A 27,640-nucleotide genomic window follows, 5' to 3' on the forward strand; every position below is an offset into this window, starting at 1 on the left:
AAAATGTGGTAGCCCTAGGTCCTAGAGTTAAGGACAAGAATATTTTTAAGTTTTCACAAAATAAGCAAGATATAAGCGTATATAATGTTCAATTTTGTGACAGTGGTTCAGTGTCAAATTTGACCCAAAGGGCATAATTTGAACAAACTTGGTAGAGGACTATAAGATGTTACTGCATACCAAATTTGGTAGCCATAGTCCTAATGGTTTTTGACAAGAAGATTTTAAAAGTTTTTACAAGTTTTTACAAAATAGGCCCCATATAAGTGTATGTTCAGTTTTGTGACCCCCCGGGCAGGGAATTTGACCCAAGAGGCATAATTTTAACAAACTTGGTAGAGAACTATTAGATGTCACTACATACCAAATTTGGTAGCCCTATGCCTTATGGTTAAGGACAAAAAGATTTTTAAAGTTTCACAAAATGGGCACTATATAAGCAATTAATCGATTTTGTGGCCCCCAGGGCAGGGTCAAATATGAACCCTGGGCCATAATTTGAACAAACTAAGTAGAGGACATTACAATGTCACTACATACCAAATTGTGTAGCCCTAGGCCTAATGGTTATGGACAAGAATTTTTTTAAGTTTTCATAAAATAGGCATTAGATTATCATATGTTCAATTTTGTGACCCCCAGGGCAGGGTCAAATTTGACCCCAGGGATAAAATTTGAACAAATTTGGTAGAGGACTATTAGATGTCACTACATACCAAATTTGATAGCCCTAGGCTGGATGGTTATGGACAACAAGATTTTTGAAGTTTTCACAAAATAGACCTTATATAAGCATATGTTCAATTTTGTGACCCCCGAGGCAGGGTCATATTTGACCCCAGGGATAAAATTTGAACACATTAGGGAGAGGACTATTAGATGTCACAACATACCAAATTTGATAGCCCTAGGCCGATGGTTATGGACAAAAAGATTTTTAAAGTTTTCACAAAATAGGCCTTATATAAGCATATGTTCAATTTTGTGACCCCCCGGGGCAGGGTCAAATTTGACCCTAGTGGCATAATTTGAACAAATTTGGTAGAGAACTTTAAGATGTAACTACATACCAAATTTGGTAGCCCTAGGCCCAATGGTTATGGACAACAAGATTTTTTTTAAGTTTTCACAAAATAACCCCTTTATAAGCATATATTCAATTTTGTGACCCCCGGGGCAGTTTCAAATTTACCCCCAGGGGCATAATTTGAACTTACTAAGAGAAATATTACATGTCACTACATACCAAATTTGGTAGCCCTTTGCCGTACGGTTATGGACAAAAAGATTTTTAAAGTTTCACAAAATAGGCCTTATATAAGCATATGTTCAATTTTGTGACCCCCCCGGGCAGGGTCAAACTTGACCCCAGGGGCATAATTTGAACAAACTTGGTAGAGGACTATAAGATGTCACTACATATCAAATTTGGTAGCTCTAAGCCCAATGGTTATGGACAGAAAGATTTTTTAAGTTTTCACAAAATAAGCCCTTTATAAGCATATATTCAATTTTGTGACCCCTGGGGCAGTTTCAAATTTGAACCCAGGGGCATAATTTGAACAAACTAAGAAGAGAACTAATACATGTCACTACATACCAAATTTGGTAGCCCTATGCCATACAGTTATGGACAATTTTTTTTTAAAGTTTTCACAAAATAGGCCTTATATAAGCATATGTTCAATATTGTGAACCTCGGGGCAGGGTCAAACTTGACCCCAGGGGCATAATTTGAGCAAACTTGGTAGAGGACTATAAGATGTCACTACATACCAAATTTGGTAGCCCTAGGCCCAAAGGATATGGACAGAAAGATTTTTAAAGTTTTCACAAAATAAGCACTTTATAAGCATATATTCAATTTTGTGACCCCGAGGCAGTTTAAAATTTGACCCCAGGGGCATAATTTGAACAAACTAAGAAAAGAACTATTCCATGTCACTACATACCAAATTTGGTAGCCCTATGCCATACGGTTATGGACAAAAAGATTTTTGAAGTTTTCACAAAAAAGGCCTTATATAAGCATATGTTCAATTTTGTGACCCTCTGGGCAGGGTCAAACTTTACCCCAGGGGCATAATTTGAACAAACTTGGTAGAGAACTATAAGATGCCACTACATACCAAATTTGGTAGCCCTAGGCCCAATAGTTATGGACGGGAAGATTTTTAGTTTTCACAAAATAGACCCTACATAAGCATATGTTCAATTTTGTGACCCCTTAGGCAGGGTCAAATTTGACCCCAGGGGCATAATTTGAAAAATTTGGTAGAGGACTATTAGATGTCTCTACATACCAAATTTGATAGCCCTAGGCCCAATGGTTGTAGATGAGAAGATTTTGAAAGTTTTCACAAAATAGGCATTTGATAAGCATATGTTCAATTTTGTGACCCCTTGGGCAGGGTCAAATTTGACCCCAGGGGCATAATTTGAACAAATTTGAAAGAAGGAACATTCCTGAGAAATTTCATCAGAACTTGACAAGTAGTTTAGGAGAAGAAGATGTTTAAAGGAAAAGTGCACGCACGGACGCACGCACGACGGACACAGGACCATGACATAAGCTAAAAATCTGTTTTGTTTAAAATACATCATCTTTATGATTCAGTTTAACTTGTAAAAACCTACTGCTATGCCATTTAAATATTCTAGAATGAATCATTAGTCTCGTCAATACAAATGCATTTAGGAGGATACAAACATATTTGGATATTTTCTTCGTTCAATTTTGTCAATGCATTCCTGCTACAGAAGTGCCATTGGATTCATAGCTATAATCTATTTAGATTCATTATCCCGTTAAAAATATTGCCAAGACAATTATATTTCCAATAAATAGAACATCACACAAGCAAGCTAAAATGTTTTGATATGCATCTGATATAAATTCTATCCCTATACAAATGCATGCAGTGTATGATCATGATTTTTAGCCAACTTGGGAAGCAAAGCTAGTAACTGTCTTAATTAAAGCAGAATAGAGACATAATGCTATTTATACATGTTTAATTACCTGTATTTTGAATGGTTCAACAAAATACAAAGTGATGTATACAATTGGTTAAACAATAAACATAGATCTAGTACAGCAACATTCGTTGGATTCTAACAGACTTTAATCTACATTTTTTTATTTAATTATACAGCTTATGGCTTTTCAGTAATACTTTATTTACGAGTTTCTAGCCTAGACACATAACCTGTGTAGAACTTGCTTATGAAATGTTATTTTGATTCATGAAGAGCATTTATTTATTGCTGGCATGAGTATGCTTTTTTAACATTGCAAAACATCCAAGTACCAAACTTACTTATTTCAATGCAAAGGGAAAACTGTCATTGGGAGTCGTTTGTTTATACTATGCATGAAATCTCCCGATCCATACCCACACATTTTCCGCTTATGAAATCAAAACGTGCTGTAGTGATGGTGGGGCAGCCTAGAAAAAATACTAGATGAATACCCTATCATCAGGCTGTGTCAGTTGTTACTGCGAGAGGTGTTTCCACAATGCGGCAGTTTTTTGTTGGTATAAAACAAGGAGTACATGATAGTTCACAGTGAGTGAACACAACAGTACTCAAGGACTCTACAGGTGGACTATTGAGGTATAAAAATATTTACAAAACAGTTACATTAATTTATAAATAACACGAACTCTTGGGACCATGATTTTCTACATTTACTAAGCTTCCTTGTGTTAACAACTTGAAAATCACAGGCAGTTATTGTGGCATATTTTTTTCATTTTGGTAAGCATTGAGTACAAACATGTTTGTAAAATCAGAATTAAAGATATAATGTTTTTGTTCCAGAACATAATTTACATAACATGCATCATGATCATTTAAATGGATATGTAAAAATAAATTAAATAAATATATTAATATGCGCTCTTTGTCAGCTTATTTGTTTAACAATCTGTGTTGAGAAGGGACTGAATATGTCATACCTGTATTTGAGGGTTAATGTGTTTCCTGCAAGGTAGAATACAATGACTAAAAAAAGCAATCTATAACAAGATTACTTCAGAAAGTTATAAAAATGCGCACATAACAACATCTACTGGTAAATATTAAACTACACAACACAAAAGTAATTAATACATGCATCAGACTTTAAACACATGTGTACTGAAGACCTGACTTCATTGGTTATGCATTGTTAGCTTAAACAAAATTTCAATCAAAAAAGAAAGTATAATATTTAAGTTTTGTTTCATGCTGGCAATTTTAAGTATTGTTTCATAATGTAAGGATAACATTATTAAAGCACTCACATATACATTCACATAACATAGTTTTCCTGGCTTTGATATCACATGGAACTTTCAAGACTCCGTTCTACAAAGTAAAATGACAAAGATGAGAGTTGCAAACTACCCTGAATAATGCTTGTATGCCTGAGATGAATTAATATATAAAAACTAAAAACAAGCTTAAGTAAATGACAAAAAAGGAAACAATAATAACTCATCGATCTATTAATATTTTTTTATACAAGTCTTCATATATAAAAAAGTTTCCTATTCAGCTTTTAGGGCAGTGTCCACTTTTCCCTGACATAACATGGATGTCCTTGTTTTCAAAAGTCTCAACAGCAGTGTCCGTAGCATTGACAGCATTGTTCACCATGGCTTGAGCAACGTATTCAATGGGGATTGTAATGGCTGTAGGGAAGAGTTTAGCAACTGGAACCAGCAGGAATCTTGCCAAAGTCTCTATCGGCCTGCTTTCTTTTCTTTTCACCATCAGTACACTGAAAATTTCCGTGTTTGAAACATAGATATCAAATAACATTCTAGCAACATTATCCTTTTATGAAACATTTATTTCAATCAACATTACTTGTAAAATTCTGCTTATTTCAAAACACTTATATTTAACAACAACTCTTGCAAAATGTTAAAGTTTCAAAACTTATCTTGTTTTTTGAAACGATATTTATGGTAAAATGACCTCTATTTTATTGCTCAGGTTCCTGTAAATGATTTTTTGTTATAATAAAACAGAACAAATCAAATAAAGTCACACTGGACATATTTCAATAGAACATGGTTATTAAAAAAAAAATACACAGACCCATAAGCTTCATATTCATAAAAATTGTGATGACCAACAGTACTACAACTAGTACAGTACTATTGAAACTTTATTTAACAAATCCAGTCAAACATGACAGCACTGGTCAGTCAAGAAAAATGGCCAAAGTGGATTTTGTAGACAGGTGACTGCTGTTCTCAGGTGACCACTTTTTAGATGGTTTGTCAGTTGGTCGTTTTGCTAGGTATTTACCTCACCCAGTTTTATGTAAAAAAAGGATCAATTGCATTAATTATGTCTCTTGAATTTCAAATGTTTAAATGCACAAAAAGGAAAAATCCATTCAACTACTCATTATCAGATATTATTTCAAAATAAATATAGTTTACTCACTCATACCAAGAGAGCAAACCACCCTTCAACTTAAATTTCCCATTGTTGATAAAGTTGCTCTACATGTTGCCACCAATATAATACATTATCATACATACGCTGGTCTGAAGATGGACAATTTCTGGAAGAGCATAACTTTCATAGCTTCCTCCACCTGACCCTGCCAAAAGTAAGATTAAAATAACAAAAATGAAGTCCACATCTACACTTGTACAAGAGCAGCTGTCAAATACATGCAACAGGAGCAGACAACTTTAACTTTGAGTTGAGCATTTTTCAGTATTGATTAACACGCTACATAGAGAAGAACAGGTTATTGCCATATCATTGTGTAATTTATCAGGTGAGGCTCTTATTTAAAGAAAGGCCAAGCTATTTCTCTTTTTCATAATTCTACCTACCCCATTTAAAAAGAAATAATGAAATATAATCGTGCAGCACTGCAATTTTAGAGGCAATGATTATTATCTTTGATGTGTTAATAATGACTTATGAGAGCTTAATACTTGTAGAATTTGTTTTTGCTGTTTTTGTGTCTCAAATTATCAGACATATTGGTATAAATATGCTTCTATATTACCAAAATGACGAAAATAAAATAATACTTTGATTAATTAATTTGTTTTATTTATGTGTTAGGATGGGGGGTGGGGGTTCATTGAAAAACTGTTATTCTTATTTTTTAACTAGGGCAAACTTCAGTTCAGTCTTAGGTAATTTTCATTTAATAAAATGTTTGATATCCACATAAACTTTTTAAAAAAGCTTGTACAAGTACACATAGTTCAGTCAAGTCAATATTTATTCTTCATAGCAACTAAAAAAAACATGAGCAAAAGCGAAATGAAGGATCGCTTGTATACTTTAAAATTTGGCTATTGTCATTATAAACTCTTGCTTAGCAACCTTAGTTTTGGTGTACAAAGCACTGCCACGATGGTCTGCCCCCATGGTGGACATTAACTGCATGTGCTTCATCCCGCCTGACTTAGCCAGCTCAGCTGTCTTGAGCAGATAGTCATGGTCAACTCTCTTAAACCCGTCCTGAAAAATGCAGCAAGTAGAGCTGACCTTTAACAATATGTGTGCAGTACTTTATGAAGATGATTCTGATAGTTTAAAGGAAATATTCCATATTATTAAATTACCACTTGAAAAAGTTAGATGTATTAAAATGTGACACTTAATTTTAGTACTTTAATTACTAAGGAAAGACCTAAGAAGGGTCTTCAGAAGGGACAGGGTGAATGCAGAAGGATGCCGATGATATTATCTAATTTAATAAATCAAAGGCAATTCAGTTCAAGAAATTTTATTTTTTAGTGTGTTGACCAACCAACATATCGCAGGAGGTTGGAGCCAAAAGGAACAGTGATGAAAGATATTACACTCTAAATCTCGCCCAACAATAGCTCTCCTACATATGCTGTTACAAAATGTTCTACGCACCACTCCAGCCTTGCCCCTTGTTGTTCCTAAGCACCAGAAGCCAACATCATGTCCCTTAAATGTGTCGGCATATTCGTCAAGTTTCTCAAAGTCAACAACCTTTTGCTCCTGAAAACAATAAAGTCTAGGGATGTCAATGAATATTTAGATATTTGATTTTCAGATACTGTATTAGTATTCAGAAATTTAATAAGATTTGTGTCATTAAAAAAATGTTTATCATCTATTTTAAAAGAAATGCAAATCCCCTTTATTTCACTATTATTGCTCAACTCCACATGAGGATCTGCAGGCGGTCTCCACTCCACCCAAATGTGTAATAAGCATACGCGCTTGATATGTGATAAACAGATAAATAACAGATGTTGCTTTCACATCGCCTGTTTCGTATTCACCGTTTCTCTACCAATCATTCATATAAATTATCAATGTTTCAAGGAATCGAATGTATTCATCATGTTTGAATGTTAAAGATGTAGAAAGAATAAACCTAACTGACACAAAACTTAAATATATAATAACCATGACTGTCCTTGCCTTTATTAACCTCTAAGAAAAACAACACAATTTACTAGTTTGTCATTCAGTTTCCAGAAACACACAACTGACTACAATGAACATTGAAAATAATTTTGATTCTAATAATTTAATTGACAGCCATAATGTCATTTTATGCACACACATAAAATGAAGATTTTTATTTGATGAATCTGTTTCTTTTATACAAAAATACATATTACCACAAGTTTGAACATGCTTGGTACATGTACAAACGCAATACACACTGTTTTGACTACATTTGTATGCATATGCTGTCATTTTCTTGTAGATTTTTGTAATTAAATCGGTAAGAATTCATTAAGAGTGGTCTTAGTGCATAAAGAGTTATTCAAAATAATGATTTATCAACAAACTTTCTTAAAACATAAAAGAAATATATGACTACACATTTTAGCCAATATTGCAAAACTATACTATTTGTCATACCAGGATTTGAATTATGGCATCAATTAAAAGCCTTAATAAAGACTAAATACCAGTAATCCATCACTGCATATTAACTGAATGATTAAGAAAAATTACAGAGTATAAACTTCTGGCTCAACTCTTGATTATCAATTGTCCTATTATATCATATCCTTTTTTGTTAACTCACAAATTCAGGTCTGTCTGATTCATTCAAGGGGATAGTCCTGCGCCCAATCAGAGTGACCTTGGAGAAGAGCTGCTCTTGGGCCAGCAGCTTGACCAAGGCCTGGCCCGTCTCTCCTGTGTAGCCCAAGATGGCTGCTGTCTTCCTTGCCTGCTTAAACATCTCACGCTGGTCTGCAGGGCCCTCAGCCATTCTGAACAGAAATGTACCTACCAATTACACACCATGGCATTGACTAATTATCAAAGACAAGAGGGCCTGAAAGGCCCAAAGTCGCTCTATTGAGATGACAAGATATCATTGAGACAAATCTTCTGAGCATGTCTCATGAAGATCGGAAAATAAATGTGGCCTCTAGAGTGTTAACAAGGTTTTCCTATAGCCATATAAGGAAAAATGCCCCACCCCCTGGCGGCCATGTTTTTCAACCTACCGGCAGCGGTTTTAAACTCTTCCAAGATATTATCGGGATGAATCTTCTGACCAAGTTTCATGAAGATCGGACAGTAAATGTGGCCTCTAGAGTGTTAACAAGATTTTACTATAGCCATATAAGGAAAAATGCCCGCCCCTTGGAAGCCATGTTTTTCAAGCAAACATAATTATTGTCACACTCATCCAAGATATCATTGAGACCAATCTTCTGACCAAATTTCATGAAGATTGGACAATAAATGTTGCCTCTAGTGTGTTTACAAGGTTTTACTAAAGCCATATATAGCCATATAAGGAAAAATGCCCCGCCCCTGGTGGCCATGTTTTTAAAGCAACCAAAAGAATTTTTAACTCATCCAAGATAAAATTGAGACCAATCTTCTGACCAAATTTCATGAAGATTGGACAATAAATGTGGCCTCTAGGCCACGGCTTTTATATTTCTTGGTTTACAAAACCGCCGACCCTAATTTTTGGAAAAAGGGAAAAAAAATAAAATCGAAAAATCGTCTTTTTTTTAAATATTTTATTCCCGACCGCACTGCAAAACGAGCGAAACGAGAAAAAAAACGATCCGGTTTGAGTACGGTTGCGAATAAAATCAAGTAAGTACAATCAACGATTGGTTCACATATATTGCAGAGATAGGGATATTTTTCAATGTGACACATTATGTACCAGTCCTTTTATGGGCACTTCTCAAAATTTATTTCGGGTAAAAATTACAGACAATAAGAAAATCAGCGTCAGTAAAATGTCGACCCCATCAAAATTTATTTCCGAGTCTGTGACGCAACTATATTGTTTAACATGTTAATTATATTAAACAAACCCGATATTATAGTAGATAAAAAAGTATTTGATAATTAGTATAAATAATCCAATAAAACACTGCCATTATTTACGATATATGTGTTTAGGAATTTTGTAAACACGTCCGCCATAGTTTATAGGAACTGTACAGAAAGTTTGGAAATCGGAACAAATCGGTATATCTCGGAAAATCATTGATAAATGTATTTGTCGTTTCAATGCTTAGGGCCGAGTAATTTCGGCAAATCGGAACTCAACTTGCGTAAAACACTAGCTCAATTAACCATTAAACTCCGCCTCCGTTTTCGGCAAAAGATTCGAAGGCGGAGCTATGCACGTGCTTTTATTAAATTGGAGGATTGCAATTGAGAAACAAACACACGATTGGTTCGGCATGTTGATTGCTAGACAAAGGAAGCCAATTTTTTCGGCGCGAAATTTGTCGCTTTATTGCTTCCGACAGAAAGCGGCTTTCCTTTGATGACGTCAAACTGTCAATTCACACAGACTGCACATTTTCGGAAGACTTTAACTGACTCCTTGTTTACAATTCCGGTAAAAAAAACACTTGCTAACATTAAACTTTGGATTAAATTATCAAAATAAAGCAAAAGCGAAGTTGACAAATATGATTAAATTAATTCGCATCAGTTCAAATAAGACGTTTTGCGTTGTAAATCAACGAGTTTTCATGACAACAATAACTTTGACAAACATTACCGCGACGACGCATGGATCGATCTACCTCGATTTTTTTTCATGTACGATCTCATAAGTCGAGTAAGAGCAAACACATACCGGGTAATTTGTGTATGAGTAGTTTATCTTATATAAGATTTATGCAACGGGCATTGCATTGCGTAATGAAGCGCATCGAATTATGGAAATGAAGCGCAGTTTTTCGTTTTAATGGGAGAAGAACGCATGTCATGTAATGGAGTGTTTAAAATTGCCTGATGTTACAAAAGGTGCTTTTAGGACTCATTTCATTTGAAGATATAGATGTGTTTCATTGCATAATTTGATTTTTTGTCTCTGTGTTAAGGTTATAAAAGATATGTTGTCTTTGTTCTGATGTTATTAGTATTTACTTTTTTTTCCGATGTTTTTTTTTTTTTTTTTTTTTTCGACCGCCCGATGGACCATTTTCAAAATAATTTTTGTAAACCAATAAAAAAAAAAGTCGTGGCCCTAGAGAGTTAAGAAGGCAATTGTTGATGGCGCATGACGGACAAAAGGCGATCACAAAAGCTCACCATGGGCACGTTGTGCTCAGGTGAGCTAAACAAAGCCTGTCAGAGGACAGCGCACTCGACTATTCGAGTGCTTGACAGTATAACGTAAGCAATCATGGGAAAATTGTTCATATTGAATAATTTATTTAACGATCTTTGAAAAATAAACAAATGAAAAAAATATTATTTATTTCTTTTTTTTTGGGGGGGGGGGGGGGTAGGGGGGTATAATGTGGGGTGTGGTAATTTATTAGATGATGTTTAGAAAACAATTGGGGGAGGGTAGGGGGGTGAGAGGGGGGTATAATGTGGGGTGGGGTAATTCAATAGATGATGTTTTGTTTTGTTTTTTTTAATTTTTGGGGGGGGGAGGTTGGGGGGGGGGGGTGAGGGATTCTGGGTAGGGGCGTGGGGTATTGTTTGGTTGGAATTCATTGTGGTATTCAGGTAAGTGCTGTTTTATGAAAGTAATAACAAGGGCTGTTTGTAAAACATGCATGCCCCCCATATGGGCTGTCCGTTGTAGTGGCAGCCATTGTGTGAATACAATTTTTGTCACTGTGGCCTTGACCTTTGACCTAGTGACCTGAATATCAATAGGGGTCATCTGCGAGTCACGATCAATGTACCTATGAAGTGTCATGATTCTAGGCAAAACCGTTCTTGAGTTATCATCCGAAAATCATTTTACTATTTCCGATCACCGTGACCTTGACCTTTGACCTTGTGACCTCAATATCAATAGGGGTCATCTGCAAGTCATGATCAATCTACCTATGAAGTTTCATGATCCTAGGCGTATGCGTTCTTGAGTTATCATCCGAAAACCATTTTACTATTTTGGGTCACCGTGACCTTGACCTTTGACCTAGTGACCTCAAAATCAATAGGGGTCATCTGCGAGTCATGATCAATCTACCTATGAAGTTTCATGATCCTAGGCGTATGCGTTCTTGAGTTATCATCCAGAAACCATTTTACTATTTCAGGTCACCGTGACCTTGACCTTTGACCTAGTGACCTCAAAATCAATAGGGGTCATCTGCAAGTCATGATCAATCTACCTATGAAGTTTCATGATCCTAGGCGTATGCGTTCTTGAGTTATCATCCAGAAACCATTTTACTATTTCAGGTCACCATGACCTTGACCTTTGACCTAGTGACCTCAAAATCAATAGGGGTCATCTGCAAGTCATGATCAATCTACCCATGAAGTTTCATGATCCTAGGCGTATGCGTTCTTGAGTTATCATTCAAAAACCATTTTACTATTTCTGGTCACCGTGACCTTGACCTTTGACCTAGTGCCCTCAAAATCAATAGGGGTCATCTGCAAGTCATGATCAATGTACCTATGAAGTTTCATGATCCTAGGCCCAAGCGTTCTTGAGTTATCGTCTGACAACCACCTGGTGGACGGACCGACAGACCGACCGACAGACCGACATGAGCAAAGCAATATACCCCCTCTTCTTCGAAGGGGGGCATAATAAAATGTGATCACAAATAAAGAAGTTATGGCAATTTAAGGGGTGTTGCTGCAGTTTTGCTAATTTTTTTCGGCGTAAGCTGTATTAAGCCAGCTTTTCAGCTTAGCCTGACCTTTGTAAGTGTCCAATACAATTCAAATAAAATTTCCCGCGGCTAGGTACGAATGAATACACTTCATTTATTCCATTGGCTGATTTGAGTATACCACCAGAACATTGGAAACATATCCGCGTCTTTGTAACACTGTTTTACTGTATGAAACAATTTTATCTCTAATGAAAAGGCTTAATAGATAGAACAGTTTTACACTCAATTCTCGACATCAATACAGTTTGTGCGTACACCTTTTATTTTCAGAGTATTACCAGCGCAAAAGCGTTTAAACTTAAAAGGCTATGTTCTCATATTTAGTACTTACTTCCATATTCCTGTCAACATGTTAACATGTAAAAGTATAAAGAGCAGTGGAAGCGAGGCCTCACTTTAAAGCATTGCATTTCAACCCGCGAGTTTTCGGGTCAATTCAGGGACATTCAGAGTTTATATACAGGTCATCACCGGAGTTCGCGGCCAGTAAAATAATCGTTATATAATAAAGACGCTATCTGGAACTAGGTGACCTGGAATTTTCTTTAGACCAGAAATATGTTAAATGAAGATATTCAGCAATATAATTATGGTATGTCAATAATAGATTCTTAATGTGTTTTCAACAATACAATGATAAATATTATTTTTGATAAATTTAACAATAATTATTCCACCATATTGCCTAATGTACTAAAGTGATATTATGAGCATGTAACAGTTTATAGGTGTCTATCGCAACCGTTGATTATTTTTGATGTTTCTACTTCATATACACTTATATTAATTAATGCAGCATCAACATACTAAAACAATATACTAGAAAGAGAAAAATAATGCATTTGAATATCAACCGTACTTTCGTTTGACAACTGATCATGCGTTTACGAGTTGAACCTAAATTTAGTTTTAGTGCAGATTTGTTCATAGGACACAAAGACACAATATTGTTTTACGGATCATTTCAGCTTACAGGACTGGGAGGGTCACGTAAGAATATCGAATATAAAATATATTTTTATAAACAACTGGTAGCAAGGTGAGTTGCAGATAATTGATCAGTAACCACATTTTAACTAACTATTTTGACCTGTTAATTCTTTTCAGCTCAATTCAACAGTGCAAAATGCCCATAATATCACTTTAAGCATGAGCACGATGATTCTCGATACTGTTAATAATCGAATCAAATAGCAATGCCCGACAAACCACTAAAACAGGTTTGTTCGAAGAACGCGCCTATAAATACGGATACTTCTCGTGTGGCCCGTTGACTCATATGTTTAAATTTCACTTCCATTCTTCTTTTGGTTTTCTGTTTTGTATCTATAGGTTTATGACCAGCAATATGTTATAATGTAAAATAAGCCACGAAAACTCCGCGTAACATCCCGTACTGCGTGTGATGCAGCTAAGAACTGCACAGAAAAAGACATTCGCTATCCTTGATCTCATTCATTAAACTATTTACGCCGTATATCTTTTTTAAAGATATTTCTTGTTGCATCTAATAACTTTTGCTCAAAATTTTTATTCAAATACTACATACAAATACTATATGAAAAATGAAATAAAAACATAGGGTCACCGGCTTTGTTATGATTTTATTCACCATTATATAACATGTACTTTTTCATTAAAACTGAAAAATCTCTAATTGCATAAAAATGATTAATAACCTATGAAATTGGCCACATGTAGATATTATATAAGCTAATATATATCATATACCATTTAATCAAACCACAAACAACCAAAACAAAGTAGAGCACAAGTTAAATTTGAAGTAATTTAATTTTTATAATTTTTATGTCACCCAAAAAAACATCAATTTTTTACTATTTTAACCACAAAAAAGGAATTTAAAAAAGTTCTATCTAATAACTTTTTGCAAAACTGCTCAATAATGTTCATCTACGTATTGTTATCATAAAACAAAAATAAAAAAAGGGGGTCACCGTACTTTAAACAGATATTTTTTTGTTTAACTATCCTTACCGTCTGTGTCAAATTTCATACAATACAGCAATTAGGCGAAACTCAAGTACCGGTACATAGAATGTTAGAGATATGCAAAAAAAAATATATTGTTTACAATCTTAATTGGGATCACAACGGCTTACTAAAAAACAAAAACACTAATACAATATTTAATCACAAACATAAGATCATACAGTATCAAACTCGACCTTAATTAATAACAGGGACTTGTTGACATATTTCGGCATGTTTTAAAGTTTCTGATTAAATGCTTTAAATTGATTAATGTAAACAACAGGACTAAAGAGTTCAAGGAAAAAAACAAGAATGAAATAAAAGAAAAAAAAAAGAATTAAAACAAGGGCTGTTTGTAAAACATGCATGCCCCCCATATGGGCTGTCCGTTGTAGTGGCAGCCATTGTGTGAATACAATTTTTGTCACTGTGGCCTTGACCTTTGACCTAGTGACCTGAAAATCAATAGGGGTCATCTGCGAGTCACGATCAATGTACCTATGAAGTGTCATGATCCTAGGCAAAAGCGTTCTTGAGTTATCATCCGAAAATCATTTTACTATTTCGGGTCACCGTGACCTTGACCTTTGACCTTGTGACCTCAAAATAAATAGGGGTCATTTGCAAGTCATGATCAATCTACCTATGAAGTTTCATGATCCTAGGCGTATGCGTTCTTGAGTTATCATCCGAAAACCATTTTACTATTTCGGGTCACCGTGACCTTGACCTTTGACCTAGTGACCTCAAAATTAATAGGGGTCATCTGCGAGTCATGATCATTCTACCCATGAAGTTTCATGATCCTAGGCGTATGCGTTCTTGAGTTATCATTCAAAAACCATTTTACTATTTCTGGTCACCGTGACCTTGACCTTTGACCTAGTGACCTCAAAATCAATAGGGGTCATCTGCGAGTCATGATCAATGTACCTATGAAGTTTCATGATCCTAGGCGTATGCGTTCTTGAGTAATCGTCTGACAACCACCTGGTGGACGGACCGACCGACATGAGCAAAGCAATATACCCCCTCTTCTTCGAAGGGGGGCATAAAAAGTTAACCGCACCTGGGATCGAACCACTGAGTACTATTATGAACCTACTCGGTCATTAATTTGTGATGATTCTGATAACAAAACTATTGGGTTGTGATAATAGCATCGGTGTTGCTATAAATATATCCTCATTTAAATAAACTGCCGCAACACCCCTTAAGCAAAATGTTCAATTATATAAGTGTAAAAGGGGCCATAAGTATGACAAAATGCTTGATACAGTGGTCTGCTCTGGTTTATAGGTTGGGGTCATGTTGCTTAACAAGTATGCAAAATATAAAAGCAATATGTCAAAGGATATAGGAAATATTTGGGGTAGTACGCAAACTTTTAACATAGATTTATCAATAATATGCATATTCTAATTATAAAAGGGGCAATAATTCTGTCAAAATGCTTGATACAGTTGTCTGCTCTTGTTTGTAGGTTGGGGTCATGATGGTTAAGAAGTATGCAAAATATGAAAGCAATATGTCAAGGGACATTTAAAATAGTTGGGGTAGTACGCAAACTTTAACATTTGCTGCATATTCTAAGTGGAAAAGGGGCCATAATTATGACAAAATGCTTGATAGAGTTGTCTGCTCTTGTTTATAGGTTGGGGTCATGTTGGTAAACAAGTATGCGAAATATGAAAGCAATATGTCAAGGGACAAAGAAAATATTTGGGGTAGTACGAAAACTTTAACATTTGTACGCTAACGCAGACGCTAACGCCGACGCCGGGGTGAGAAGGAAAGCTCCACTATATATACTTTATATATAATAGTCGAGCTAAAAACAAAAGTTACAATGTTGCATTCAATTAAGGCTTTTTATTATATATAACAGCTGTAGCATAATACATGAAAATGACCCTCTAATAATGCATCAAAGTTATCAACAACAAAATTGTCAAGGATTCAAAAAGTATTTATTGATTGTATTCAAGACCTATCCAAGCAAATTGACACTCCTGACTAAAAACATTTTAAACAAAACTTGTTGGTTCATTTATGATAAAAAAATTAAATCTGAAGAAAATAGGATTTTGTAACACTTTGTATTGCTCATTTATCAAACATGTGTATTACTGGCAAAATGTTTTAACGACATGTACATTATGTAACTTAAAATCCATAAGCCTGCATGGTGGGTTGGCTCTAGCTTCTTGAGGTCCCAGGGTCAAACCCCAGGACAGGCTCATTAAAAAAAAACTTTTTTATCATAATTATCTAAAACTATTCAATATAATATCACAGTTTTGTTGGTAAATTCATAATTATCATGGCATTTAAAAAAAAATAAAAAATTCTGTGAACAAGTCCCTCTTATATATTGCTGTTAGGTTGTTACGCCATGAGGTCAAATGTCCCAGCAAGAGTTATGATATGTCCCAATTTTTTAACTAAAAGGTATAGTATGTTTGATTTCAAACACACATTAATTCCAGACTTTTACTTAAGAACATAATGTGCAAGACAAAATCTTGATCTAATATAGATTATAAACGTATACAATTACACACATTACTTAATTTTCCTTTGTCATGTTACAACAGTATTATCAAATTTAAGAGGAACAAGAGATGTGTTTGTCAGAAACACAATGCTCCCTACTGCGCCGCTTTGAAGCCATATATTTAACCTTTGACCTCGAAGGATGACCTTGCCTGTTCACCACTAAAAATGTGCAGCTCTATGAGATACACATGCATGCCAAATACCAAGTTGCTATCTTCAATATTGCAAAAGTTATGTGCAATGTTAAAGTTTTCGGATGGACGGACAGACAGATTGACTGACAGACGGATGGACTGACAGATAGTTCAACTGCTATATGCCACCCTACCAGGGGCATAAAAACAAAATACTGGTAGGTTCAAAGGTAATATATACATGTAAGGGTTGAAGGTGTTTCAATATGCTCTGTCATTCTCGGGAATCGTATATCCTTGATGTATTTCATTGTTTACATCTAAACCTGCGTGACCTACTTTTCAAATCTGACAGTAAATATCTCTTGCTGCCAGAATGAATCAATTGTTGGTAAGTTAATACCCAAATACTATGGAAAATATAATTTGAAGCAAATTATTTGTAAAAATCCATATTGAAATGAAATTTCCAATTCAACGTATTTACTTTTTGAGTTCGTCTGATTGCAGGTGCTTAGGTCAGAAACTTTTAATAATATTATTTTTCAGGGGGTTGCACACCATTATTTTTTTTTTAAATCAGGCTCTACAAACACTTGCATGTTTAGTTAATAGAGTAATTGTTTTTTTAAGACCACAGATTCAAATCAGAGGAAGAAGCCTTATGATAAGGGCAACCTCAGGAGAGTTCTCCATGCTACACTTGGAGTAATGTCTGTTTACACTTTACAGAGCCTTCAATTTCTACAGGGACCTAACGTCAACCTTAAGGTAGCACACCCCTAATGGGCACATATCCAAATATAATCTAATTAATTATTTTCTTAATCAGCATCATTTCACTGAACTACATGCAAATGTGTATGTAGGCTTTCCATGCTTTTAAAAAAAATATACCGATTTTTTCAAAACCACCCCCACGCTCGGCTTTTGTCCAGTTTATTTTCAACCCTTCTGGTATATAAAAGTTCCACAACTCATTCAAATTTCCAAATATGGACAGGCAGTTGGTGTATAGATGCAGTAAAGGTGTTTAAAGTTTAAACAAGATGAAATAAGTATTCTTTTACAGACAGATATTTTTTTACAAATTTTTATCTACATGTATGGAAGAGCGCCATGAAATGTATAAAGTGGTTTCTGCCAAGTAAAAATGGGGTCGGTTAAAAGCAAAGTGTCATAAAATTCAGGGCCCTCATTCTATCAAATCTGTGCCGAATTTCGGCGGCAGTCCCCCACCTGAAAAGTATACTTTTTTCCCCTTTTGGGGGGGAAAATTCCCCCCCCCCCCAATTTTTTTTTTAATAGAAAGATGTGTCTCATCTCATGATTATTATATCTCATTTCTATTTCAATTTAATATTTTCAAACATACTAAATTATGAAAAATGCAATGAATTTAGTGCAAACATGTACAAATGTAATAATGAGAGAGTGTGTAAAAAAATCCCCCAAAAAGGGAAACGTCGCAAAAATTCCCCCTCCTAAGGGCTGCGGACCCCTTCCCCCAAAGTAGTGTGAGGGCACTGAAATTCAAAATAGTATCATTTAAGTTATATTTTAAACTTAGTTTTTTTATAGAAATACTATATACAGCAAAAATACCAAGAAATAAACAGATTTACGGTTTACTTTTTGAAATAAAAATGCATCATGCATCATTCATATTTTCAGCAGTAAATCACCCAATTTGGCCATAACGTTGTTTTAATTTTAAAATTGAAGGATGTGCATAACAATTTCAATATATTTAACAATAAACACAGCTTAGATGCTATATTAAATCAAATAACGTTAGAAAAGAAATAAAACGGGTCGCAAAAAGTATGCGATGTCGGCAGGATTCGAACCTGCGCTGGAAAATCCCAAAAGATTTCTAGTCCATCGCCTCAACCACTCAGCCACGACAACTTCACGTAAGTGCAAGCTTAAATTAGATATCGTATTTTTCAGATGATATTAGAATCAAAGTCAATATTTATTTTGAAAATAATGTATTCTAAAGGAATTACGTAAACATATATCAAAATTTGAAGTTTGAAAAAAAATAAAATGCATCTCTCGGAAATAACCGATCATTGAAGATCGGCAATGATCGTAAAATAAATCGCGGGAAATCATTAGGGGAGCGCTACCTTAAGGGACAGAACATGGCACAAGGTGGACATTGACTGTACACCTGTGAAGAAAAGTTGGCAGAACATATTGTTTTCATGGCCACTCCAGGGCACGGTTATTCAATGACTGACCTTAGGTGCATTGCTGCATTTTATGCCTGCTCTCTGTGGAAGAATGTGAGGGTCAAGGGAGAACTAAGCTCTGAATGGTTCTATGGGTAAAAACAGCGTTGGACTAAATTGAAAGCTGTTTAGCCTCAGAAACTTGGTATGCTGCTATTGCAGCAAGCAAAGACTGCCTGAAAAGATACCATTGATCATTACTTAAGTCAACTATGCAGCATTCTGCATCAAAATGGTCTGCTTGATGCTCAACAGCTTAAATTACCACTAGGCTCATGGCTAAGCCCTACCATTAGGCTCATGGCTAAGCCCTACCACTAGGCTCATGGCTAAGCCCTACCACTAGACTCATGGCTAAGCCCTACCACTAGGCTCATGGCTAAGCCCTACCACTAGGCTCATGGCAAAGCCCTACCACTAGGCTCATGGCTAAGCCCTACCACTAGACTCATGGCTAAGCCCTACCACTAGACTCATGGCTAAGCCCTAACACTAGGCTCATGGCTAAGCCCTAACACTAGGCTCATGGCTAAGCCCTACCACTAGGCTCATGGCTAAGCCCTACCACTAGACTCATGGCTAAGTCCTACTACTAGGCTCATGGCTAAGCCCTACCACTAGGCTCATGGCTAAGCCCTACAACTAGGCTCATGGCTAAGCCCTACCATTAGGCTCATGGATAAGCCCTAACACTAGGTTCATGGCTAAGCCCTACCACTAGACTCATGGCTAAGTCCTACTACTAGGCTCATGGCTAAGCCCTACCACTAGGCTCATGGCTAAACCCTACAACTAGACTCATGGCTAAGCCCTACCACTAGGCTCATGGCTAAGCCCTACCACTAGGCTCATGGCTAAGCCCTACCACTAGGCTCATGGCTTAGCCCTACCACTAGGCTCATGGCTAAGCCCTACCACTAGGCTCATGGCTAAGCCCTTCACAAAACACTTTAAAAGTCCCTCTTAAAATGTATGGATATTTACTTAAATTTTACAGAAAACATTACATCAGGCTTCAGGAAGTCAGATACCCGTACCGTGCCAGTAAAATTACTGATGTCCAGATGCATGAAAAGCAGTCTGCCTGAGTTACGGAAGAATTTATCGCTTGTTTGTTTATAAATAAGTTCATCTTGGCTACTGCACTGATGTATCATTGTATGTTTCTCAGGGGGTTTTCTGCCTATTTGGGGAAAAGGAGTCTGACCAAATTGGGAATTTTTTATCGACAAAATTGTCCATTTTGGGAATTTTTGCTTCGATGAAACGGCTCATTTTGGGAAAATATTGTGAATTTATCATGCTTAAATAAGTCAGTGGTTTAACAAATAAATTTGTTTTTATTTCATATTTTGTCTTCTTTATATAAACACACGCAATATTGGGCATGATAAACACATGCAATATTGGGCATGATCAACGTTTATTTAAGTACTGCAATTTTGTTTTTCAGTTACAGTTACAATGTACACTCTGAGATAACAACTCTACAGTCAAAAATTTTAGCAGCTATTTTTTTACTAGTTACAGCATAACTTTTCTCTGCTTTCTGTGGCTGAAAGCATCACACAGCTCCTCCAATGTTTTGTCATTCAGATCTAGACTTTCAATGCAGGTAAGCATCAGATGGGTAAGTTTGGTTTGTGTGAATGTGCTGCGTAATGGGGTGCACAGCAGGTTCATGGTCCTGACTCCTCGCTCAACCACAGCAGTGCTTGTTGATATGATACACATCAGCTGGACGAGTTGGAACATTCATAATCTAATAATCATAAGTCATATGACACTTCTTTCTAAAAAAAAAAATTATAATAATTATTAATTATTTTTTTTTGAAATTGGGAATTTTTTGTATAATTTTGATTTGGGATCCGGTCCGTTTGCTTTGGGAACGCCTCCGTTTCCGGAGGCGCAGACAGTGCTGAAAAAAAAACCTGTTTCTTGAGGTTGATTATGTACTTTATTCATTGTTTCTTTTAAAGGAATGTCAGCAATCTTCTTATTCAGGTTTGATGATTAATGCAGTTTAACCTATTTACCTTAAAAATTTGAAAGAACAAAAAAAAAACAAGAGATTGCCAAGCAATATGGTTCCCTACCGGTGAAACTCCACCATTGTTAGAATTTTTTTTTTTATTTGTTGCCATAGCAACTATAATTATTGACGTAGGAACAAAATGAAATGTCTTGCATAATCTACATACATGTATTGCCATCTATCCATATTTTAAGTTTCATGAAAAAATATCAAGAACTTTTAAAGTTATCGCAGGACCCAAAAAAGTGTGACGGACATACTGACGGACATACTGACAGACAGACTGACAGATCGCAAACCATAAGTCCCCTCCGGTTTCATCGGTAGGGGACAAAAATGTCGTACAGTGGCATGGTTTTTGTTGCTACTTCAGTTAAGGTAGAAGAATTTTTGTCATATTAAGCAATTATCCAATCAAGTAAAGTCAAAAACAGTGGGGTTTTTACCATTTAAGGAGTGGGGCTGGGTCCCTTTGGATTGGGAAAATTTGTGGCGTTTTGACTAAAATTTGGAAATTAGTGTTGTTGTTTTGCTAAATAATTGCTTGAAAATTGAGAATACAATTTTTTTCAGTATTGTACTTACTAAGGTGGAACTTGTATAGATGGGAACTGACTAAAATATTGAGATCGAAAAAAAAAAAACTTTCATTGGGAATTGGTCATGGATACCATTTAATAAATTACAACTTCTAAAAATTGAAAAAAACAACATCAACTATCCAGCACGTCTTGAAAGTTTATTCGTTAAAGGCACGTTACTATGAGGAGGACAAATACTATATGAGAGTACGGGATACTCAAGTACAGAAAATATATTAACAAGTACCCGGCCAATTTTGACTGTACCCGAGTATTATTCCAGCCAAAAATCAGATGTCGTAATGCCCTACGGAATATGAAACAAAATTCTCTTTGAAAAAAAACTTCCTCAACATGCTTTTTGAACACGAGTTTTGATAATATACTATAGAGGCTATTTTACAGAATATTGACATAAATATGAACATTTTTAATTATAAAAAAAAAGCCGACAACGACCAATTTAGCTTTAGAATTCCCAGGTAGGTGTTAGTATATATACCGTACCCGAGGTACATTTAAGTACAATCCGAGGCGACAATGACCAATAGAGCGATAGTTGTTCTCGTACATTCGTGCCACTTTAAACTATGTATTTCGGGCATGGGCATACATTGACTAGTATTTTTAGCATGGCACAACTTTTATATCATCAATAAAATACTATTTCAGCTTGAAACCCTATGAAAACCGTCTTTATTTACATATTTACTAAAGTTTTGCCTCATGAAGGTCAATGATCTCCATCATCCAGAAGCATTTTCTCATTGGGTTCGTGTTCTTTGCTTGACTGCGTTCTAAATGGGGCTCCCAGTGGGGAAGTTATTTTTTAAGTGACATATTGAAATGTCCTTTTTCTAAGAAACAATTGAATGTGCATTTAATGATGATAGTGATTTATTTTCGATTGTAAAATTCCACCTGAGAGCAGGGATGTTAAACATGTTAAATAATTAAGACAAGAGTTCCGCGGTCGGAGATGACCGCATTGAAGCCGGATTTTTGATTTAAATGACAGGAAAGTACCTTTCGTGTTTTTGTCAATGCAATACTTAAATTACTGAAATATTGTTCAAAGGTCAAAATGAAATGTAAGTACTTTTCAAGGCATGAGCAAACCTTGTGTTATGTTTTGAATGCATATAACAATTTTAACATTTTAACATTGAAGGTCACAGTGACCTTGACCTTCAAATGAATGACATTGAAATGAGCAGTGGTGATCTTCTAGTACTGGCCAACCTTTATGTCAAGTTTGAAGACTCTAGGTACAAGCATACCAAAGTTATAACATGGAATAAGAACTTTAACATTTTTACCTACCAAAGTTATAAGAACTTTAACATTTTTACATTCAAGGTCACAGTGACCTTGACCTTAGAATGAATGACCTTGAAATGACCAGTGGTCATCTAAGTGTGCTTGCAAACCTTCATGTCAAGTTTGAAGACTCTATGTCCAAGCATACCAAAGTTATAACAATTTTAACATTTTAACATTTAAGGTCACAGTGACCTTGACCTTCAAATGAATGACATTGAAATGACCAGTGGTCATCTTCTAGTACTGGCCAATCTTTATTTCAAGTTTGAAGACTCTAGGTACAAGCATACCAAAGTTATAACATGAAATAAGAACTTTAACATTTTTACATTCAAGGTCACAGTGACCTTGACCTTCAAATGAATGACCTTGAAATGTCCAGTGGTTACTTACTAGTTCTGGCCAACCTTCATGTCAAGTTTCAAGACTCTAGGTCCAAGCATACCAAAGTTATAACAACTTTAACATTTTTACATTCAAGGTCACAGTGACCTTGACCTTCAAATGAATGACCTTGAAATGTCCAGTGGTTACTTACTAGTTCTGGCCAACCTTCATGTCAAGTTTCAAGACTCTAGGTCCAAGCATACCAAAGTTATAACAACTTTAACATTTTTATATTGAAGGTCACAGTGACCTTCACCTTCAAATGAATGACCTTGAAATGACCAGTGGTCATCTGTTAATCCTGGCCAACCTTCATGTCAAGTTTGAAGACTCTAGGTCCAAGCATACCAAAGTTATACCATGAAATAAGAACTTTAACATTTTTACATTCAAGGTCACAGTGACCTTGACCTTCAAATGAATGACCTTGAAATGACCAGTGGTTACTAACTAGTTATGGCCAACCTTCATGTCAAGTTTCAAGACTCTAGGTCCAAGCATACCAAAGTTATAACAACTTTAACATTTTTTATATTGAAGGTCACAGTGACCTTGACCTTCAAATGAATGACCTTGAAATGACCAGTGGTCATCTGTTAATCCTGGCCAACCTTCATGTCAAGTTTGAAGACTCTAGGTCCAAGCATACCAAAGTTATACCATGAAATAAGAACTTTAACATTTTCGAGCACGCCGCCACCCCGCCCGCCCGCCCGCCCCCCCGCCCGACAACATCAATCTATAAGCCGAGATTTTTTCGAAAAAAATCCGGCTAAAAAAGCATATATAAAGGAAAGTTTAACATTGAAGGAAACACAAGTGAGCAATGTCCGATTTACTGCAAAACAAAACTTCAAAATAAGAGCATAGCGAAATGTCGTTTCTCCACACAACCCACGTTTTGAGGCACTCGCCCCATGTGAAGAGTTTAAACAAGAGCACCGCCTTGCAGGTGCAGACCGCTCATCTATGTTTCTTTTTAAAGGTGTAGGGACCTATCTCAATTTCAATCACAAAGGAGGGAGGGGTTGAGTGGAGAAGGGTGTATAGTGTGGGAGTGTGGTCATTTATTACATTATCTTCCAAAAATGCAAAAAAAATGAAAAAAAAAATGGGGGGGGGGGGGAATTATTGGGTGGGATGGTTAGACAGTATTTCAAAACTAAAAAAATAAAATTAAATATGTGTTTTTTAACCATGTTTGAAAAAAACAAGAGATGTGTTTGTCAGAAACACAATGCCCCCTATTGCGCTGCTTTGATTTATTTTATTTTTTTACCTTTGACCTTGAAGGATGACCTTGACCTTAAACTTCCACCATTCAAAATGTGCAACTTTATGAGAACGCCGCTTTGAAATATTATTTTTTTACCTTTGACCTTGAAGGATGACCTTGACCATGAAGGATGACCTTGACCTTCCACCACTCAAAATGTGCAGCTTCATGTTAACGCCGCTTTGAAATATTTATTTTTTTACCTTTAACCTTGAACAATGACCTTGATCTTGAAGGATGACCTTGCGTTGAACTTCCACCACTTAAAATGTGCAGCCTAATGAGAACGCCAATTTGAAATTTTATATAAAAAAATTACCTTTGACCTTGAAGGATGACCTTGACCTTGAAGGATGACCTTGCCCTTGAAATTCCACCACTCAAAATGTGCAACTTCATGAGAACGCCCCTTTGATTTTTTTTCTTTGACCTTGAAGGATGACCTTGACCTTGAACTTCCACCACTCAAAATGTGCAGCTTCATGATAACGCCGCTTTAAATTTTTTAATATTTTTCTTTGACCTTTGACCTTGAAGGATGACCTTGACCTTGAAGGATGACCTTGACCTTGAACTTCCACCACTCAAAGGTGCAGCTTCATGAGAACACCGCTTTGATTTTTTTTTTTTAATTGACCTTGAAGGATGACCTTGACCTTGAACTTCCACCAAATAAAATATGATAGTAAGTAAGTGTACCGAGTTTGAATGCAATAGCATTGATACTTTATGAGAAAAGTGGACCTAAACGCAAAACTTAACTGAATGCCGACGCCAAGGTGATAACAATAGGTCTTTTTTTTTTTCAAAAAATAGATGAGCTTAAAACAGCGAAACAGGTAAGCTTGGTGGAGACATCTTCCTGCAGACACAGCGACGGTCTTTTGGGGAGATAGATTGGCTCTTTTTGCATTCTTTACCTATTTTCACAGATTCCTTTGTATAGCATTTTTGAGATTGTAAAGTTCCGTTCTCATTTCCGTACGCGGCTGTGAACGCTCGATCTACTTGAATAGAATCCGAACACGTTCAGTATTTGGTGACAGCGAAAATGACGTAACAAATTTAGCATGAATCTAATGAGAAGACATGTAATGATGAGAACTAGGAGGGGAATGGGAAAGAAGATTATGAGGTAGTCTTATTTATAAGAAGTGCAAAGAATTTAGAGATACTTTTTATATGGGCTAAATTCTTTGGAACGTCTTATCGGGGAAAAGTCCATTATGTGTTTGATACCAGAAAGTTTAAATTTTCATCAATTTGTGTAAAATTGCAAAATAACATTACCAACTCATAATGTTTTAGTTCAGAAGTCCATTTTTATTTCAAATATCTTCGTATTGAAGTTAGAAAGGCATGAATGCTTCAGTTAAACATCTGCTTAAATCGCAAAACAATCACTGACCTGTCGCCATGTCATGAAACTGATTTAAATATGAACCAATCAGAAGAAGGCATTACGGTGTAAGGTGTGCGCATAATTTTATTTAACATGAGCTTTTAACACCAACTTCTACCTAAGTAAATCTAGTATGCTAATCTTTGCCCATTTAATAAGCATTTGTTCAAAACAAATATGGTGAAGTTTCTATTCACTCTTCTAAGTTTCAGCAACTTTTTATGCATGTCTTTTTCGCACCTATGTCTGTGTTGTTTTATGTACTTACTTTCTACGTTACATAGGACAGTATACTGTACGATCTGTACCACTATCATTTATGAACCGTATAAAAATAAAAGATGTTATTTATTTCAGAACTTTTTAACTGTCTCTTTAGAAAAAAAACAAACTTAATTAATCCAGAAAAGTATAATAACATCGGTTTACTATGACCCGGGATGATGTGGCTCTGCACCACAACATACGAACGCAAACTGTATTTTACGCCGTTCATTCTTCCACATGCTTTACATAGAGGAAGTGTTATCGATTTATATCTACACAGGGAGCGAATCGAGAGATATTGAAAATTTGAATAGTGGTTGGATTTAAATTGCTCAGGCCTGCAAAATTCAAAGTGTCATTACATAATTTTTACGGAACATTATCGAGAAATGAATTCTCTACACAGGTATGTAAATATTATTGCAATCCATTGATATTAAGTGTCTGATATCGGGGCTTGAATGTTGCGCACAAAATCCTTGCGCAACAATATAGACAAAGAAGGAAATCTTTCCAAAATTGTTTGAATGCTTACCCAGTTGAACGCTCCAAATATTATCAATGTAAAAAGTAGCTTAATATTTGACAGCGTCAACAAGTTGGACTAATTATGAGGAAGAAGAAGAATTAGCATCTGATAAATTATTCATAATTTGGGCATTCCCATAACTTGTTTGATTATTGCCGAAATTAAAATTTTACCTGCATAGCAGATTTACATCGACATCAGTGGTGTGCTCAAGATAAAATAAAAATCCTCCAAGGGCAACAGCTAAAAAAGCTACGGCTATAGCGACACCCGGGATGATTTCATTACACTTGAACCAAAGCATTACTGCGTTTCCGTGTGTTGAACGTCATCAAAATGTGCGCATTTGAGGTAGGGTAAATTTTTAACGAATGTCATTGTTCGATAGAAACTAACAAACCAAGTGATGTGGACAAATCTCATCTGATTGTCTATCCGAAGTATCGGCCCTCTTTAAATAAGATAAGTTTTATTTAAAGTCGGCAAGACAGCAAAATTTACAAACATATGTTCATGTGAGCTTTTGAACCGACAATTGTGCAACTAGGGTATATAACAAAACAAGTGTAAATCTGCTACAATGTAAAGAATGTAAGTTACATGATAATTACATAATTGTAATGGAGGCATATTATTAATTTAAAAGACATCATAATTGCATATGAAAAGTAACACATCAAGCATTTCATTTAAAAACCATGAACAATGCATATCCGCTTATATATAATTGTTTAAATGATAAGTAACTAGATTCGCTAATGAATGACATAAAAAGTTAAAACAATTGAAATTACTGTTT

The 27,640-nt window shown here is 35.6% G+C and overlaps 2 protein-coding genes across 2 annotated transcripts in view; one reads left to right on the top strand and one right to left on the bottom strand.

Moving 5' to 3' along the window:
- Positions 1-27,640, top strand: part of LOC127832139 (2-amino-3-ketobutyrate coenzyme A ligase, mitochondrial-like) — a 217,978-nt gene that overhangs the window by 19,271 nt on the left and 171,067 nt on the right. The window lies entirely within an intron of this gene.
- On the bottom strand, positions 2,999-27,187 carry LOC127832145 (oxidoreductase HTATIP2-like). Its single transcript, XM_052357443.1, has 6 exons — positions 27,015-27,187; positions 8,051-8,240; positions 6,895-7,002; positions 6,352-6,489; positions 5,544-5,605; positions 2,999-4,768 (listed from the first exon to the last, which is right to left on the bottom strand). The coding sequence occupies exons 1-6, from the start codon at positions 27,143-27,145 to the stop codon at positions 4,540-4,542; spliced, it is 858 nt and encodes a 285-aa protein (XP_052213403.1). The 5' UTR covers positions 27,146-27,187; the 3' UTR covers positions 2,999-4,539.

The sequence above is a fragment of the Dreissena polymorpha genome, chromosome 1 (assembly GCF_020536995.1).
Source record: "Dreissena polymorpha isolate Duluth1 chromosome 1, UMN_Dpol_1.0, whole genome shotgun sequence".
Lineage (NCBI taxonomy): Eukaryota > Metazoa > Mollusca > Bivalvia > Myida > Dreissenidae > Dreissena > Dreissena polymorpha.

Coding starts and splice junctions, on each gene's coding strand:
- LOC127832145 (XM_052357443.1), bottom strand. CDS start 27,145: ATGCTTTGGTTCAAGTGTAATGAAATCATCCCGGGTGTCGCTATAGCC. Junction 5,606..6,351: donor CTTTGTACACCAAAACTAAG/GTTGCTAAGCAA, acceptor TACTTTTGGCAG/GGTCAGGTGGAGGAAGCTAT. Junction 4,769..5,543: donor TTGTCCATCTTCAGACCAGC/GTATGTATGATA, acceptor GGAAATTTTCAG/TGTACTGATGGTGAAAAGAA.